General features: G+C 39.5%; 1 protein-coding gene across 12 annotated transcripts in view; it reads left to right on the plus strand.

The window, feature by feature from the left end:
* The window catches only part of SGMS1 (sphingomyelin synthase 1), a 361,911-nt gene that overhangs the window by 325,556 nt on the left and 16,500 nt on the right, over nt 1–19,855 (plus strand). For all 12 annotated transcript variants that reach the window (XM_037804108.1, XM_037804106.1, XM_037804103.1 and 9 more), the window contains one exon: nt 8,784–8,901. In XM_037804108.1, the coding sequence (XP_037660036.1) occupies nt 8,784–8,901 (118 nt within the window). The remainder of the gene's footprint in view (nt 1–8,783; nt 8,902–19,855) is intronic.

The raw sequence follows: 19,855 nt of genomic DNA on the forward strand, positions 1-19,855 counted from the left end.
CTGATTGTTTAGGAGTGTGTTGTTTAACCTCCAGGTATTTGTGAATTTTCTAAGTCTCTGATGGTTATTGACTTCTAATTGTATTCCATTGTGGTCAGAGAATGTGCTTTGAATAATTTCAATCTTTTTAAATTTATTGAGGCTTGTTTTATGTCCCAGCATATGATCTATTCTGGAGAAAGTTCCGTGAGCACTAGAAAAGTATGTGTATCCTGGTGATTTGGGATGTAATGTCCTGTAGATGTCTGTTAAATCTAATTCATTTATCATATTGTTTAGGTTTTCAATTTCCTTATTGGTCTTCTGTCTGGTTGATCTATCTATAGGAGAGAGTGATGTGTTGAAGTCTCCCACAATTATTGTGGAAACATCAATTGCTTCCTTTAGTTTTGCCAATGTTTCTCTCATGTATTTTGTGGCACCTTGATTGGGTGCATAGACATTTACGATTGTTATTTCTTCTTGCTGAATTGCCCCTTTTATTAGTATGTAGTGGCCTTCTTTGTCTCTCAAAACATCCCTGCATTTGAAGTCTATTTTATCTGAGATTAATATTGCTACACCTGCTTTCTTTTGGCTGTAGCTTGCATGAAATATTTTTTTCCATCCTTTCACTTTCAGTTTCTTTGTGTCCCTGTGTCTAAGATGAGTCTCTTGTATGCAACATATTGATGGTTCATTTTTTTTGATCCATTCTGCGAATCTATATCTTTTAATTGGGGAGTTTAATCCATTTACATTCAACGTTAAAACCGTGAAGGCATTTCTTGAATCGGCCATCTTATCCTTTGGATTATGTTTGCCATATTTTTCCCTCTCTCTATTAATATCCTTTATTGAACCCATACCGAATCTCTTTAGTACTGAACCTTTCTCCAGGTCTCTCTGTCCTGTCTTTGTTTCTCTGTCTGTAGGGCTCCTTTAGTATCTCCAGTAGGGCAGGTCTCTTGTTAGCAAATTCTCTCAGCATTTCTTTGTCTGTGAAAAATTTAAGCTCTCCCTCAAATTTGAAGGAGAGCTTTGCTGGATAAAGTATTCTTGGCTGGAAATTCCTCTCACTCAGAATTTTAAATATATCGTGCCACTGCCTTCTTGCCTCCATGGTGGCTGCTGAGTAGTCACTACTTAGTCTTATGCTGTTTCCTTTGTATGTGGTGAATTGCTTTTCTCTTGCTGCTTTCAGAACTTGCTCCTTCTCTTCTATGTTTGACAGTGTGATCAGTATATGTCTCGGAGTGGGTTTTTTTGGATTTATTCTCTTTGGAGTTCGCTGAGCATTTATGATTTGTGTATTTATGTTGTTTAGAAGATTTGGGAAGTTTTCCCCAACAATTTCTTTGAATACTCCTCCTAGACCTTTACCCTTTTCTTCCCCTTCTGGGACACCAATGAGTCTTATATTCGGACGTTTCATATTATCTATCATATCCCTGAGGTCCATTTCGATTTTTTCAATTTTTTTCCCCATTCTTTCTTTTATGCTTTCCTTTTCCATTCTGTCATCTTCCAGGTCACTGATTCGTTGTTCAACTTCCTCTAGTCTTGTACTATGAGTGTCCAGAATCTTTTTAATTTGGTCAACAGTTTCTTTAATTTCCATAAGATCATCCATTTTTTTATTTAGTCTTGCAATGTCTTCTTTATGCTCTTCTAGGGTCTTCTTGATTTCCTTCATATCCCGTACTAGGGTCTCATTGTTCATCTTTAGTTCTTTGAGTAGCTGCTCTAGGTGGTGTGTCTCTTCTGGTCTTTTGATTTGGGTGCTTGGGCTTGGGTTATCCATATCGTCTGGTTTTTTCATATGCTTTATAATTTTCTGTTGTTTTTGGCCTCGTGGCATTTGCTGAACTTGATAGGGTTCTTTTAGGGTTTGTAGACCAGTTGAAGTCCTTATCTCTAATTTCTCAGATCTACAGCTTCGTGGAGTACACTTTCTCTAACTAACCAGCAGGTGGTGTCCACGAGCCACCTGTTCTCCACAAGCCAGATCTCCCCTGCTTAGCCTTTTTGGTGAGTGGGGGAGTGAGTCTTGTGGGGCCCAATTGGTGTACCAAGCTTGCGTGTGTAGTTGGTGTTGCCTGCCCTGTATGTGGGGCGTGTTTCTGGGCAGTCGGGGAGGGGGGGTGGCCCTAACAATCAAATCTCCCTGATGATCCTAGAGTTTTAAAGCTGCTGCAATAGTCTAATCCTTCAGTTCAGTCCTGCCACAGTTTGTCTCTGCCACTGACCCACAAGTCTTTGGTATTGGCGTATGGCTCCTGAGACTTGCAAGTGGGCCCCTCTTCCAGGCTGTGCACCCCGGGTCCTCTGTTGAGGGATGACTGTGCTATGTCACAGGTGAGTGCCGTCCCCCCAGGGCAGTTCTGGGCTGCTGGGCTGTGTAGGGAGGCTCCCAGTCTGCTCAAATGATGGCTGGATGGGGCTCTGTTAATTCACACTGCTCCCCCTTCCAAGCTCTGGGACATTCAGCTGAGGTTGCAGGGAAGGCTAATGTCCACGCCCAGTTTTGTGGTGTGTGCCTGTTATTTGAAGCACTTCCGTCACACTGGGTTGTCTGGGGCAGCTCTGGGCTATGGGGCTGGCGATGGGCAGGAGTGTTTCCTGTCCACCAGGATGGTGGCTGTGAGCGGACACCCCCCTTTTCTTGGGAAGTTGTGTTGTTTAGTGAATTTTCTCAGCCACTGGAATATTGCCTTTTGTCTCAGAGCTCTCTTAGTTCTGCTCTTGACTTGACGTGCCCAAATTTCAATTCTTTGAAGCTTTCTGTATTGAGCTTCTTAGAGTAATTGTTTTAGAAAAAGCAAAAAGGATTTAAAAAAAAAAAAAAAAACGGCCCTCCTCAGAGATCTAATGGGTTATTGAAATGCTAATAGACAAAGCAACCAGGGCCATTAAGGAAAGGTGCAGAGGGCAGAGAGATCAGCTTTGCTTCGGGATTTGCATATGCGCCTCAAGGCCTGATCTCCGCCCTTCCCCTTTCTGTGTTCACCAGAACTCGAAAAATCCTCTGCTTTTATTTTGGAGTTTTTCGTGTTGTTTTTTTTCTATGCCTGTCTCCTCTCTGCTGGGCTGGCTGCTCTCAGAGTCTCTGGTGTCTGGTCTCAGTCTATCTATGGTTGGAGTTTGAATCAGTAGAATGAGTTTCCGATAAGTGCAGCCACTGCAATTCTCCCTTCTCCTTCCCGGAGCTGACAGCCCCTCCTCCCCCGGGACTGAGCCTGGCAGGGAGGGGCACGGGTCCCCTGGCCGCAAAAACTTACAGATTTCGCTGATCTCAGCAGTTCCACGTTTTCATGAGTGTTGTATGAAGTATGCCCAAAGACAGATTGCTCTGTGGTGTCCAGTCCACGCAGTTCCTGGCTTTTTACCTACTTTCCTGGAGGAGTAACTAAAACATACAGCTCACCAGTCTGCCATCTTGCCCCGCCCTCTGGTCAATTCATATTTTCCAGGTCTCTTATTAATGAACTCTCAGCTTCTGTTTATCTGTGAATATTTGAAAATCTCCCTCAGTTTTGAAGGACAGCTTTGCTGGATAGAGAATTCTTGGGTGGCAATTTTTCTCTTAGTATCTCAAATATATCATAACACTGCCTTCTTGCCTCCATGGTGTCTGATGAGAAATCAACACAGTCTTATTTGGCTTCCCTTGTATGTGGTGAATTGCTTTTGTCTCGCTGCTTTCAGAATTTTCTCCTTCTCATCAGCACTTGACAGTCTGTATGTGTCTTGAGATGATCTGTTTGGATTTACTCTTTTCGAACTACGTTGGGCTTCTTGGATTTGCATATTTATGTCTCTTATGAGGGTTGGGAAATTTTCAGCATTTATTTCTTTGAATATTCTTCCTGGCCCTTTTTTCCTTCTCTTTCTGGGACATCATGGTGTGCATATTTGTGTGCTTTATGTTATCAGTCGTTTTCCCAGAGACTCTGTTCAAATTTTTTTGTATTTTTCTTCGTGTCTTCTCTTGTTTGAATTCGGTTGCTTTGTCTTTTAGCTCACTGATCCTTTCTTTTGCCTCTTCAAGTTTGCTGTTGTATGTCTCTGGTATATTTTTAAATTTCATCTGCAGTGTCTACATTTCCATAATGTCTTTTATTTCTCTGTGCATTCTTTCAAATTCTTCTTTATGCTCTTCTAATGTCTTCTTAATATCCTTCATCTCTTTATGCATATTTTCCTTCAGTTCTTTGAGTTGATTCAGGAGATTTGTTTGACCATCTTTAATTAGTTGTTGTAGATTCTGTGTCTTATCCAACATTTTGGTTTGTTCCTTTGACTGTGTTATTTCTTCTTGTGTTTTAGTGTGCCTTGTGATTTTTTGCTGATATCGGGTCATCTGATTATCTTAACAGATCTCTTCTGAAGGCCATTTTCTTTCTCTTGTCTAGGATTAGTTGTTGCCTGGATTTGTAATAGGGTACTGCGTTGACAGTTTGGTTGTCAATATTTCTCAGCCCAAACTAAGCCAGTTACCTATCCATGGAGTGTAGTCCAGCCCCAGTGGGGCCTGGAACAGGGTCTGTAGAGGCTCTGAAAAGCTCTGCTGTCTTACCCTGCACTTTCCGGCCTTTCCAGCAGATGGTTACTTATTTGTCCTTAAAAGCTGTTTACCTCCTGGAACCCTACAGCATCTGACCTGTCGCAGCTAAAACTGCGGGTTCCTGTGCTCTCACTTTGCAGCCAAAATCTGGATCAGTGTGGGGCTGTGTCCCCCTCTGTGCTTGGGGTGGAGGACTCCCACAGCCACCCCAGTCTGCAGCTGTCCTCCAGGGAAGGGTTGGGTTACCCACTGCTGATTCCTCAAGGGTGAGGGTTGGGCACCAAGACCCACATCTAGAATTTCAGTCTTTGTCCACATTTTCTCAGACTCTTTGTCCTTCACTGACCTGAGCCTTGAAATGTCCTCCCCTGCCCCCAGATCCCCAAACAATTGACTCATACAGCTTCTGCCAGGCAACTTGCTGCTTTGGGAGGAAGATTCTGCAGTTCCCTCCCTAATCCTCCGTTTAGAAGTGCTTCCTTGCTGCCCTTTTGTATTCTGCCCTTCCCAGCATCGTGAATCCTGTTGTGGTTCACTGTGGGCTTGGATCTCTGTGTTTGGATGTAGGTGGGAGTTGTCTCACTGCTGTGAGAGATTTTATAGTCTGTGTCCCCAGCGGGAGGTGGGAGGGATCCCAGCTGCTGCCTCTGGGCATTTCCCAAGCTGCATGAGACTGACCGGTCCAGGACAGAAGTTTCCTACCTTATATTTTTCTCTTTCTTTGATTGAGCATTCATGGGTTCCTTTTCCAGTCGTTACCTTCCTCCAGAGTTCTGAACAAGTGAGATTTGTCCTTTTTATTGCTGAATCTCTGGGGAGAGGTTTGCAATAGCTGCTAATGTCACCATGTTGATGATGTCACCCCTCCATTTATTTCTAACCCTTTTTTCTGATTCATAAGAAAGAGGTACCCTTTTCCTTTGCCAATGAGGAAGTTAATTTCTGGGGAAATGAAGTGAAGTGGTCACGGTCACATAGTCATGTTGTTAAAGGTATTGCTAGCATCTAAATAAAGATGTAGCTCAATAGCATATTGTCCGTATTTCACATACTGAAATAACTGAATCACACGTTGGCCTTGATGATCACATTCCAGAGATTTGGGGCCTCCCTGACTCTGTTACAGTCACGTGTACTCTCCTGCTGTATTGTTTATTGCCTCTTATAGTTTGAATTGTTGATTAATTCCACTCTTGTGTTTCAGAGCCTATTTGTTTCTAAAAGTCAATGGAAGTCCTAAAGAGCTAGAAGATCAATTCTGAACACTAAAAAAGTTGTATATATCTTCCTGCTGTAGATTAATTTGGGGTGACAAAAGAACTTTCATTTTTTTCTTTCATCATTTTTCCTTTCAAATTTTAGACCAATGTACCAAATACCAAAAAACATCTTAGCACTGCTGTTTTAAGGCTAATTTTGACTTTGTATAATCAGATTCTGAGCATTTTCAACTTTTTAAGTAGAGGTTATTAAAAAGTTTAATAAATCTACCTGTTCTATGCATACTGTGCTATTCTAGCAAGTCTTAATAATTTTCTATAAAATATTGGCATATTTATTCATATTTCCTTATCATATTTATTAAGTACATTTTTTTCTTTTTTTGTCAAACAGTTAATGAGTCTGTTACTCAAAAACTTGAGAGAAGAATAGATAACCATGACAAATACAAGTCTCTGTGAGATAATGGTGCTTAAAAATGTGAACAGATGAGAAACAGGCTTCTTTCAAACATGAAGGGAGAGGGGTATCCCATGTGAGAAGAGCACTATTCTGATTTTGAGAATTGTAACATGCATCCTATTCTTGACATCACTTGTTCTCTAGTGACATTTCTTTTATGTTTTTTTTCCTAGCTTTGTTACATTTTTAATTACTTTTAATCTTTTATATTTTAAACATCTTGAACTTTTAAACCTTTAATAAATAAGAACTCTGAATATGTAAAATGCTTTGGTTGAATAATTCCCAGAAGTACATACACAATTTTTCCAAACACTTTTATACCCTGCTTTTTTAAGTTTGTGGTAGGAGATCCTTGTTTAACATCATACATTGAAGATATTCTAAGTTTAATTTTGAAACGAGTAAGTAAATTCCAAAGATCAGAAAATTCTTCAAAGCAGCTACTTCCAGCTTGTCACCTTGTTAACATTGACAAATTCACATTGGAAAGTCATTTGAATTTTTTGCTTCAAGTCACATAGTTGACAGGACTGAATCTTCTGTTTGTTACTTTAATAATATTTTTATAAATGATTTGTCTTTTCTCGTCCTTTATCATTTCTTCCTACACCTCATACTGAGATAATTCTGATACCCATTCATTGCTACTCACATGTGACTGAAGTTTGAGATACGGAAATATAGTTATTGGAATGTGTGTGTGTGGACATACCACACGTGTATGTATGTATCTTTTGGGTACCATTATACAATCAGGCAAAGCAATGTTAAGTTAGTAATTGTTACCATAATTGAGTGGTAACAGTCATTTTATTTGTTTTATTTTCCTCTAAAAAGTTTAACAGATCTAGACTTGACAGTTTCCTGTCCTAAATATTTCTTAAATAGTTCAAATGAATTTGCAAATGATTTTGGTTTTTGTTTGAGCAGGATGGATAGGGAGGACCTTTTCTTTTTAAGAACAATAACCATTATATCTTACAATGTAAATTTGACTTTGGTGTTTCTTTTGAATATTTTGGTAAAGGCATAGATTTGTATTCTCTAAGATTGTTCCTCTTTATCTTTAATTATATTGTGCTCTTCGTTATACTTGCACCTTAGAGGCATATACGTTCCCATATCCGCTTTATGCTAAATAAATTCTTATCTTTGGAGGTGACATACACAGCTTCACTAAGAGAAAACAAGCAAACACAATCTCTGTAGAAAGCAATTCTGGCCCAAAATCTGAAATATAGATGAGACAGACACCTAGACTTTACCCAGATAACCTAAGTAACTTCCATGGACTGTGCAGCTGTGAGTGAGGTACTAACATAGTTGTATAGGGTATTTAATTAATTTTTAATTACACTAATGATATATCATTACATTCCTCTTGTTAAAACAAAAAAGACAAGTAAAACTAATTCTCCTCTGGCTACCACACTTAAGTAAGAATGCCCATCGTGCTTTAAAATAGAAATACACTGTATAATTATAGAGTGATTGAATGTTAACTATTCTAAGAGGAAAACCTGCCTGTTATTTCTAAATTTTCCTTGTTTATTTAACTGACATGGCCCCAGGCCAAGGAAAACTTAAACTTCCTAAGTTTGAGGAAGAGGAGCTCCATAGGACCATGCTTCTGGCCTGTGGCAAAGAAGTGGTAGAGTGGTAAGAGAGGGAGAGTTCTAAGCCAAAGATACACTTAATTGTACTTTGATTAGGTTAAATTGTACAAACAGACGTGGAACTGATATTAGGAGAAATTATCAGACTTAATATACATGTTTGCCTGTATGTTTCAATTTCAATAGAACCACTAATAAGCTTGAAATGAAAAAGATTTGTATTTCTAATTTTTGTTTGTTACTCATCCACTCAATAGCTACCATCTGTGGTTATTATATGGCAAGGATTTTCCATGTATTATTTCTAATCTTCTTTTCCCTATTTAACAAATAAGAAAACTGAGGCTGAGACAGGTCAATAGCCCATCCCGAGGCCACGAGCTTAGTGAGCACTGGAGGCTGTGGAGAGATGGAGGGTTGCATGCTGTCTCTCAGAGAGGCTGTACTCTTTATATTATACTGCCTCAGAGATCAGCTAAGAGAATCTGTTTTGGATTTTTTCTAGATGTGTGAATAAATTTGTTTAATTTCTCTGACTCATTAAATGGCAGAAAAGTTTAGAATTCTCATGCAGATATCATGAACAATTCTCCTTTTTGGACAGAAAAGAAGTATAGGACTTCCATTTTTTTCCTTCTAAATGTTCACTAGTCAGAGTGGGCCCCATTTGTACCTCAGTTGAATAGTCAGCCCATGTTTAAGGCCTCAAGAAGCCTAACTGAGAATATAGAGCATTTTAAACTCTTTGGGCCAGCTAATATATTTTAAAAATTGTTTTCGAAATCTTCATTGTAATCTACTATTAGCCATAGTTATTCTTGTTTCAAACTCTAATATTTTTTTTAATTTGTTTTGTTGGGTCGCTGAAAACTTAAATAAAATGAACCTGCAGAATTTCTTGACTGAGAATCTGCCCTGTTTTTCCCTTTTTCTAGGTCTATTATTAGCAGAAGATTTTTCTGCCTAGTTGGCACGCTGTACCTGTATCGGTGTATCACAATGTATGTAACTACACTCCCAGTACCCAGTATGCATTTCAACTGTTCTCCGAAGGTAAACCATTCCTCACTGTAATTCCCTTTTTGTTTGTTTCTTGTCATGCCCAGGGGTCCTTTGACTAAGACCAAAGGTGAAAATTTCTTTAGATTGTTGTCGGTCCTTCTACCTTTATCAAAGAATGTTACCAAGCAATATGGCCAGGCGGTCCCACCTGGCTCAGAATTTCCAAGCCCTGCCAATTCTTCCCAACTGGGGAAATAAATGATCTAATGTGTTGGAAGCAGTTAAGCTTAGTGTGTGGGTGTAGCTCTTTGGTTTTCTGCCAGACTTTTAAAATATCACTTGCTCCCTTGACACAGATCCAGAAGCCTTTAGATGCATTTTCCCTGTTTTAGATGGAAAGCTCAGTTTCAAATTATGTTTTTTCTTTTTCCTTTCTTTCTATTAATCCCTGTAGTGGAAATTCCTAACAGTAGAGCAAGAGACACCATTCTTAGTCCCTTGCAATCACGCACCCACCCAAATAAGTTCAGTAGTCTCTAGAGGTTTTGCCATATTAATATTCTCTGGTAGTGTAGAAGCCATTCTTAAAAATAAACTTAATTTTTCCCTTAATATCTCGACCTTCCCATCAGATTCAGAAAACCCTCCCTACCCTCTAACTTTACCTTGGAAGAGTTTTAACTAGGGAGATCATCAGAACTTTGTGAAGTAATTAGAATGTTTAGTTTTAAAGATATTTACCTATATTCAAACTCTTTAATTCAATAAGAATTAGAAGAGGTCAGTTTCTTGCCTTGATCTAGGTGGGAGAAACTATGGAATAACATTACATGTTTGGAATCATTTCATTGAAGTAATTATCAAGGCTCAATCCTTATGTACATCCCCCACTGTGAAAACACCTAATATGCTGTTGGGTAGATGTCCATTACAGCCTGTGCATCGTACTTGTGCTGGTGAAACACCCCATATGTCTTTATCATTTGAGATTTTGGATCCCTTTAGATTGCTTGCTTACTGTAGTTCCCCTTCTTTCCTAGACTTATGCATCTGTATACAGAGGTAGCTCATTTCTTACTTGACATTTTCAGTTTTTGCTGCAAACCATTCCCTTAACTCTACAAAAACTGTCATGAAGAGTGAATGTTTCCAACGTTCCACTCCTCTCTATATCAACAGTACTGCCTCCCTGCACCTTACGTATTGCTCTTTCTTTAGCATTTCCAAAGAAGCCAGGCTCACATCTTCTTTATCCTCTATAAGCAATTCTGAAGCATAATATTATATTAACCTGAAACTCCTGGGTCATGGGAAACATCTTGTTATTGGTGAGGATCCAGTGCGATGTGGTTCTATTCCTGGAAGGCTGGCTTGGCAGGCAGCTGCCCTACTGTATGGTAATTTACTCTCCCCTAAGAGGAAGACCTTTTGTTCACACTCTCAGTAGTAGGCTGACAGTCTAAGACATTCACCCACTTTTAGTTCAACTTCTTAAAAGTGTCTGTGACCTGGGGAATGCCATGACGGTTTACCTAAATTTACTTATATGTGTGTTCTTGTCAAGCGCAAATTGAAGATGCATCCAACATTGAGGAGCTGTAGTATGTAGCCTCTCTCCCTGCTCTGGTTCTAGCCTGTTGCCTCTTGAGGACCTCTGCAGCCCCACCCAGTTCCAAGCAAGCCCAAGCTTGGTGAGCCCTAGGTACTTAGAGTCAGCTTGAGTCATCAGCATCTCTAACCAGAGATACTGTGGCTAAGAACAGCTGGTGTGTTTTCTTGGTAAAGGCGGTGATAACTGCAGAAACTGTGCACAAAAACCAAACTCAAATGTATCACTCATTTACTGTGTTGCCAAAAATGCCCACTAGGTCCATCATTCTGTGATGGTCTTCTGGAAATTGGAATCTTTAGAAAATAAGGTATTATAGGGTAGATGGAGGACTGTGGGGTGATGGTGATAAAGCGTTAGTACAAGAATTTGAATTATTAGTTAAAACTCATTAAATCTAATTTCTTTTTTTTGTAAAACCATGGTTCTGGGAGGAAATAATTCAAAATAATTTTTTTTTTTTATTCTGAAAAACCTCAAACATGTCCCAAAATAGAGAAGGTAGCATAAGAAACCATGTATCCATCACCAGATTTCAGTAATTATCAAGATTTGCTACATTTGCTTCATCTATCCTGTTTTCTTTTCTTTTTTTTTTTTTTTTTTTATTTTGAATTTTTTTAAAAACAAATCCCAGCTATTGTCTGGGATTTTGCTACATGCGTCTAAAAATGATGGACACTTTATTGCATAACCATAATGCTATTAGCATGTCCAACACAATTAACAGTAATCTTTCGATATGAGCAATTACCAGTCCATGGAATTTCCTGATTCTCTTTAAAATGCCTTTTAACAGTTGGTTTGTTTAAATTAGAATCCAGATGAGATTTTTACGTAATATTGGGTATTCTGTCTATTAAGTTTCTCAGTCTAGAGCAGTCCCTGCTCCCTTTGTTATTTCCACTGCCAGTGACTTGAAAAATTCACATCAGTTATCCTGTAAAATATCCCACTTTCTGGAGTTGTCTGTTTGCTTCTTTGTGGCATCAATTAATTTTTTCCTCTTTCCTCCAAATTGCATAAATAGAAAGTTGGCTTTAGAGACTTGAGTAAAATTAGCTTCACTTTCTTTTTTACACTTCACAAGCAGAACAGAAAATTTTCTGATGTTAGAGAGAAGAGTCAGAAAAGGGTCTTGAAGACTTGGTGCTGCCCTTGGGAAGCAGATCAAACTTAAGGAAGTCGGTCATCATTCAAGGGCCGACCGCAGCACTAGGGAGCACTGTCAGATGGGAGAAAAGGGCGGCACTACGGAGAGGCCGGGTACACCAGCTTTGCCTACTTTAGTTGTACACAAGCGTAAGTTAATCATAAGTCTTGGCTTAGAATTGAAAGGAACCTTATGAAGTCACCCAATCCAGAGTTCTTTTTGCTCTCTGAACATCACCACCACCATGACTTCACCAGCATCTCCTTGAACTATTGCAGAGAGAGAGAACATATTACCCAGGTAAAAATGCAAACCTGTCCAGTAGTAGAGACAACTTGGAGGTCAGATTAAAACAGTCTTGAGCAAACACTTAACTATTTGTGTGACAGTTGCACTGAGCAGATCACTTAACTTTTTGGAGCCCCAATTCTTTTATTGGCAAAATAAAGCTAGTAACACTTTTTCTACCCATCTGAAGGAGTTTTAGGAGTGCAAAGAGGCAGTATATATTGGGCTCTGTCAATGTAAAGTACCATACAGAAATAAGAAGAGAATTTGGTATCATCGTCGTGCTTCAGCCCCTAGACTCATTCATCTAGTGAGTCCATTTATTCATCCATTTATTCAACAAATATGCATTAAGCCCCTACTGTGTATTAGTGTGGAGTGCATAAGGGATGAGCAAGGTTGCTATAGTCCCTGCCTTTATGGAAATCACCTTAAAATCACCTAGCCCATACTTTTATCTAATGTAATAAATGTGTAAAATGCTTTAACAGGGGCCTCAGGCTAAGCCAGTTACCCGAGGAATGGAAAGGAGGAGAAAGATTTAAGCAGTATTTAAGAGGCCGAAACAATACAACTTGGTAATAGATTTAAGATAAGGCATGAGGATTGAAGGGAGGGATTTCAAAGACAACTGGGTCCTACCACTGAGATAACTACAAGGTAGGGAGGAAAAGGGAATTAATGACTTTGGATTAAACACACGGGTTTTTGAGGTCCCTGTGGGGTATCTATGGTGGTGTCCATGGCAGTTAGCAATATAGGTCTGAAGTTACGGGAAATCAGAACTAGGAAATAAGTACTTGTGCTTCATCATCAAATTTGAGATTGTAGTTAAAGCCATGGGTATGGATAAAAAGACCCAGAGACAGGACATTTAAGTACAGTACATCCAGAATTGGATATTCCCTAATTTCAGACTCCATATAACACTTTTGCCTGTCATTTGGTAGATGCTGTTCAGTTACTCAGTCATCACTAACTGTAAGCAAGAGAGTTGAGCTTTAGAGTATGACTATCCGTTTAACACAGTGACATGATGAACTTGGCTCCACCATCACGTTAAACTCCATAATCAGTATATTTGCTGCATCCCTTAATGCCAGTGCTCACAATGCTTGACTTTTAAGAAGAATGTTCCAGTAAGTATGCAACAGTAATTACGAAAATTGGTCCTATTTTTGATTCCTTTGAGGGTAGTGTACACTTTACAGTACATAACAGCTTGGAGAAATAGTCATATGTGAAATGATGAGGTGGGGAAGAAAAGTAGGCCCCCCATCACATGCTGCTGCTCAACAGTGACGAGCCACTAGGAAATGTGGAAAGGGAAATAGTGTGTTCAGGTCCTAGATTAGGAATTTCTGGAGTAGTGTATGTCCTGTATCCCAGGATATATGTGTGCAGGGTTTACACTGGAGGCTGCCACATTTTTGGTATCTTGATTAGTCCCTGTTAATCTCATCACAGTTTTTCCCCAAAAGCAGGTGTTCAAACAACTTTGTATCATCTTGTTACAACTTCTTATAATTCTGTTAAAAACATTAAAATGCCAAAACATTTAAGAGTTATTTGTTGCTCTAAATTTCTTATAAGAAAGTTTTTTCTAACTGGCTCAGGGAACTCCTTAAAAAAAAAAAAAAAACAGTCCCTGTCATAGGTACACAGGTGCCTGGCACTAATGGAACAGAAGTAGCTTATACTGTTTTCAACTCTCATTTTAATAATAAGATGAGTTACTCTAATAGTGACTAAAGCATTAAAGTGAGACGCATGTTTGGTTCTAACTGTGTTGTGGTCCCCATGGTTACCTTAGAATTGAAAACCTTGGAAGAAATTAAGATACAGCAGAGGCATTTAGCTGACTAATGCATTAATCTGATGGGATTTTAAGTGAAATGGTTCTCTTGAATTTGAAAAACATGAATTTTTATCCCCTACCTCCCCCACCTCCACCCCAGCACATGTGAGTACCACCTTCTGTTGGACAAGGGTTATGTTTGGGTCGCATTTGAGGTTGATTGCTCAATGGGAACATTAAAGTACAACTGCAACCACAGAACTGTCTTCCTTTTCTCCTCTGCCATTGTCAGCTTTAATGCAGTGCAGGGATTGGAAAGATCAAAGCACCTCCTTTAATTCAATGCTGAACTATGATGTAATATTACAATCAGCCTGAGGAGCCCCCTTTTCTGGGAGGATCTCATTTTTACTTGACAAAAGATTCATTGCTCTTTAGGGTCTTATAACGTTTAGTTCTTTCTTAACTTCTCAGGTGGCACCTACAGCTTTTCCAAGCTGCCTTCCATGCTGACAAGTTTTGATATCATTTCCAGTAAACTTTCCCATCTCAAGTCCCTTCTGCACTCCCCTTTTTCTCTCTCCACTGTTCTCTTCTTTCTTCAGAAGTAAAAATAGATAGCAACACACTAAATCATTTCTCTCTCTCTCTTTAAAGGGACATTTTTTTTTTCCATTTTAAAGAAACTTCATATTCGTTACAGATACATTGAAAAATTACAAAACAAAATTTTTAAAGTCATTTACAGCCCTGTCTACTGTTACTGTGTCAGTATATTTATTAGTCCATTATTTTTGGATATTTTTCTTACATAATTCTGATCACTTCTCCTTATATTTAACTTTGGATATATGCATTTTTACATGATTTATAAATCCAAAACTTTCTAAATGGTTTTCTTACTGAAGGGAAGACTCACACTCCTAGATAGTGAGGTAAGCAGATTGTAGATATGACTTCTTTTGATAGACAAGCAGGCTGCTTGTTTCCTGAACAAACATTTCTAAAGAACCTGCCTTGTGCAGGAATAGTGGTAAATTTTGAGGATACAAGAACAATAACATACAAGCTAAGTTCCCCTTCTCTCACAAATGGTCAGCCCGAAGTTGTGACAGACATGCATCTCAACAGATTACTCTCCGTCTTGTCCAGAACTCCCTGTATTAGACATGTGGCGCTCCGTTGCCATGGAAGCACCAAAGAAGGTGGCACACTCTGTTGGGGGTGTCAGCTACACCAAGGAGGTGCTGACTGAGCAAAGTCTCAAAAGGATGAATAGGAGTTTGCCAGGTGGAAATGGAAAGAGAAAGACTTTGTGGAGAAAATGGGGTGTGAAAGGGCATCTGGTGGAATAAGGTAAAGTCAGATGTGCCTGGGGCATGTGATCCCATGGGCCAAGTGGGCAGAGATAAAGCCAGCAATTCAGGCTGTGGGCAGATGTTAAAGGGTTTTGTCACCCTCTAAGAACTATGGACTTCGTCTATGGAACATAGAAAGCTAGGAGAGGTTTTAACAGGGAGTATAATGTGATCACGTGTCGTTTAGAAAGATATCTCTCCAGCGAGACAGAAAGTAGAGTATTTAGGGGAGAGGGAAGTAAATGTATGGTAGCACCAACTTATGTGCACCTGTTTGTGCCGGACACTATTTGAAATGTGTCATTTTATTTAATCCTCACAGCAGCGAGTAGGAGGAAATTGTGATTGGTTCAGAGGTAAGTGACCTCTGCCCCATATCTTACAGGTAGTAAGTGGCAGAGGCAAGAGGTTTGGTCAAGTCTCTGTTCTATCAGGATTCTTTTGCATGGTCATCTGAGTTACAGATGAGGAAAGCCTAAACTAGGGCAGAGAGGGTTGTGTTTGTGAGACATTGGGAGGATAATGAAGATTTTCTAATGTCAATGGCCGTCTAGTATGAAGAAGACACCAGGATTAGAGAGCATTCACCAAGGAATTCCAAAGAGCCTCAGCCGTAGCACTGCATAAGCATACATGAAGCATTGACATTTAGCTTTTGTATATTGCTTTTGTTACATTTCATAGAAGTATATTATAATGTTAACTATAGACTCTGATTTGCATTGCTTGTATTTTTCCATACACTGTCCCATTCTCAACACCTTGTAATGTTGGCATTCATTTGTTCTCCTTCATGTAAAAATATTCTTATATTTGTACCTTTAATCACCATCATTGCCCACTCTAGGATTTGCTAAGTTATACAGTCCCGGTCTTTATCTTCTGTCTTTCCTTCTGGGGTCATACATGCGCCTAGCCTTCCTCTTTCAACCATACTCACAGTCAGCTTTGTTCAGTGTACTTACAATATTGTGCTACTCTCTACCATTTTGTTTTTTGAATTTTTTATGTCATATCTTATTTTTTTTCTCTCTCTCTCTTTTTGCTCTTACTGATAGCCTTCATTTCTATAGCAAACCTCTATCTCCTGTCTTTTCCTATCTGCTTATAGTGCTCCCTTTAGTATTTCCTGTAGAGCAGGTCTCTTGTTCACAAAACTCTATCAGTGTGTTTATCTGAAAATATTTTCAACACTCTTTCTCATTTTTGAAGGACAGTTTTGAGACACAGAATTCTTGATTTCTTGATTGGCAGTTTTTCTCTTTCAGTATCTTAAATATATCATACCACTGCCTTCTTGCCTCCATGGTTTCTGCTGAGAGATCTGCACTTAGTCTCTTTTCAAGCTTTCCTTGTATCACTTTCCTCTTGCTGCTTTCAGAGTTCTCTCTTTGTCTTTGACATTTTACAATCTGATTATTAAAATAGTGTCTTGGAGTAGGTCTGTTCAGATCTATTCAGTATGGGATACGCTGTGCTTCTTGGGTCTGTAATTTTATGTCTTTCTTAAGAGTTGGAAAATTTTCAGTGATTATTTCCTCCATTCTTTCTGCCCCTTTTCCCTTCTCCTTCTGAAACACCCATGACACGTATATTCATGCACTTCATGTTGTCATATTCAATTCCCTGAGACCCTGCTCATATTTTTCCATTCTTTTCACTATCTGTTCTTTTGTGTGTAGAATTTCAGATGTCCTTTTCTCTAGTTCACTAATCCTTTCTTCTGCCTCGTCAAATCTGCTGTTGTAAGTCTCCATTGTGTTTTTCATCTCTTCTGTTGTGCCTTTCATTCTCATAAGTACTGCCATTTGTTTTTTTTCAAACTTTCGAGTTCTTATGTTCACCCAATGTCTTCTTTATATCCTTCATCTCTTTTGGTATCTTCCCCCTGCTCATTGATTTGATTTTTGAATTGACTTAGCATCTTTGTATGAAGATCTTTAATTAGTTTTTTGAACTCCTGTGTCTCATTTGTAGTGTTAGTTTGTTCCTTTGACTGGGCCATATCTTTGTGTTTCCTGGTACAATGCATAAGTTTTGTTGGTGTCTAGGCATTTGGTTTCTTTGATTAGTTTATTCTAGTGGTCATTTTCACTCTTTTACCTAGGGTTTTCTTGTTGGTTGGCTTTGTTCTCTATCTGTTCTCTGGCGATCAGTTCAACTTATTCTAGACGTCTAGCATAACTACAGATTTTTTCAGGTCTTGTTATTCTGGTTCTTGCCCTCCCCATATGGAACATTTTTGTTTGTTTGTTTTTTGAGGAGTGTCTACCCAGATATGATTGATCCCAATCAGATTTCCCAGACCAGACAGGCCCACATTTCAGGAGAAGAGTGTAATCAGTGTCAGGTTTCCCTGAGGATAAGGCCTTGCAGGATGCCAGTGTTTCCTGTGATGCCTCTCGATTCTGTGCTTTTCCTGTCCTGCCCTGCAGATGGTGCTTGTCAGCCTGCAGCTTCCCACTGGCATAAAGAGGTGTAGTGCCTTTAATTCTCCGCATACCCTGTCCTGCCAGCCTCTGGTTGAGACAGAGGCTGAGGCAGAGTGAGGGCTTAAACTGTTTAACTGTTTCTGTTCTCTAGCCCCTGAGGTTTGAGTTCTCTGAAGAGGGCTGCCACTTGAGCTGGACCCCAGATGCCTCTTTTCTTGGGGAAGATACACCCTTTACGGAATTATCTCCTTCACTTGTCTCCTTACTTTGCCTCTCAGACCTGTCTTTACTCAACCTTTGCCTGGGTCAGCACCTACAGTTGAAAATGCCTGAGGCTTTCTCCAATGAGCTATTTACAATAGTTTAAAAAAAGAAAAATAAAGTAATTCCCTTTTCAGAGCCAGTCACCAGCCCCCAAGTTTTGGCAGTCTAGATCCAAAGTTGGTATCCAGGTTTACCTGCCCCTTTTCTTGAGGCACAGCCTTTTTCCAGTATTCTAAGCTTGGCTGACTCCAAAGGCCTCTGTTTTTTTTTTTATTTATTTTTCAATCATCCCCGCCTCCTCTCTGCCAGGAGAGACCTCAGATTTCCTTTCCTGCTTGCTCCAGGTTTATCTGTGCTTATAGCTTGTATTCAGTAGTCCAAATTTGTTAATTAAAACCACAGTTGGAGCTTGGTTGAGCTACCTTTGTTCCTGGTAGAGACTGCTTCTTCCCACAGGGAAGTGACTCCAAACCAGCCTGCCTTGCTGGGGGTGGGGGAGCCAACCTCTGCCGTTTGGGGGCTTTACTTACAGTTCTATGCTTTGACCTTGGCCCTTCTACCCATTCCAGACTGGAGTATGATGTATGTCTGGTCACAGATGTCCCCCAAACAGTTGTTCCAGACAACTAGCCACTCTAGAGGACTAACTAAATTCCACACCTCCCTATGCCGCCGTATTGCTCCACCCCGTAGCTGACCTTTAAGATTTTACAAAGGCTTTGTAAGTCTTCACACAACAGGCCATGAAAAAATTTTAAAAGTTTTTGTTGGGAGAGGAGAGAAAAGCTGGTTGGGGGTTAGAATTTTATTGCTGATTATTACTAAGAAACACCCCCTCTCCCCCAAGAGAAAACAAATTCCACCTAGTGTAGGGATTGATGGGTACATTTGAGAATGGAGAAATGCAGAGAGCCAAATCCTTCAGAGCTTATTGGAGGGGAAAGTCTTAACAAGCTGTGTATTAATTCTAAGAGGAGGTATTTTAGTGAAATTTCTTTACTTGAGATCATGAGATCATTTGAGAATTCAAGAAAAGTCTCTTGAGTAACTATAAGTGATCACAGATGAGCTACCATGAGGGCTGAGCATTTAAGGGGAATTATCCAAGTTCTGCTTGTTGGCTGGGCCCCACCACCACCACCACCACCACAAAATAAATAAATAAAAGACAAACCTAATTCAGTGAAAGTGATGCTGCCTTAACATGTGTATAGCACTTTATGTTTTAGCAATCAGTCTTACAAATATCATCTCATTTTAGTGTGCAGGGGTTGTTGTTTTGCAGGTAAAAGAACTGAGGCTAGGATGAGTGAAATGGCTTATTCAGGGCCACCAGATATTTATTACCACTGATTTGGGGGGTTGGATTTATGCGCCTTTAAAAGTGAACTTGGAGACCTTTGGTACCTCACTCCCACACAGCACGATATAAAGCAGGTAAAGTTAAATTAAGATCAAATCCATAGTACCTTGTTTAAGAAGGCAGAAAATGTGCAATTTGTGTAAGATTTCCATGAAAAGAGTTTTATAGAGATTGGGAAGTTTGATTTAAATGGAAAACCACTTGTGAAAAATAGCTCTTTAGCGATTAACTAATAAATAATTATTATTTTAGCATTCATCTATGTATTTAAATGATGTTTGTGAGTGTGTACGATTAAATTGAATTACAACCAATGACCTGGAGACATTGTCCAGCCTTTGTCATGTGGAGTGGTGGTTGCAACAACAGCAGGCTCTTTTCAGAGACCTAAAGGCAAGATTGTTTGACCGGGAAGTAAAACATTTGGGTTCTGATCCCAGCTCAGTCACTGTGTGTAACCTCATGGTACTGCTCAAGAGCTTCTCTGTTTATGTCCTCATCTGCAAAATGGACATTAAACATCTAGACTAACTACTTGTTAGGGTTGTGAGGATGCAATGAGATAAATGATGGGGCAGTTCTCTTGAAAGGTTAGAATCTCTATACAAACAAAAGCTGTTCTTTTTTGTGTGCAAAACCACCTACCACTCCTTTTTTTTACTGCCCAACCAGGTAACAATAAAAGGTAAGAGAAATTATAAGGGACAGTTTTGAGCAACTCACTGCTGCTGTGAAATCTA

Source organism: Choloepus didactylus, chromosome 15, assembly GCF_015220235.1.
Source record: "Choloepus didactylus isolate mChoDid1 chromosome 15, mChoDid1.pri, whole genome shotgun sequence".
Taxonomy (NCBI): domain Eukaryota; kingdom Metazoa; phylum Chordata; class Mammalia; order Pilosa; family Megalonychidae; genus Choloepus; species Choloepus didactylus.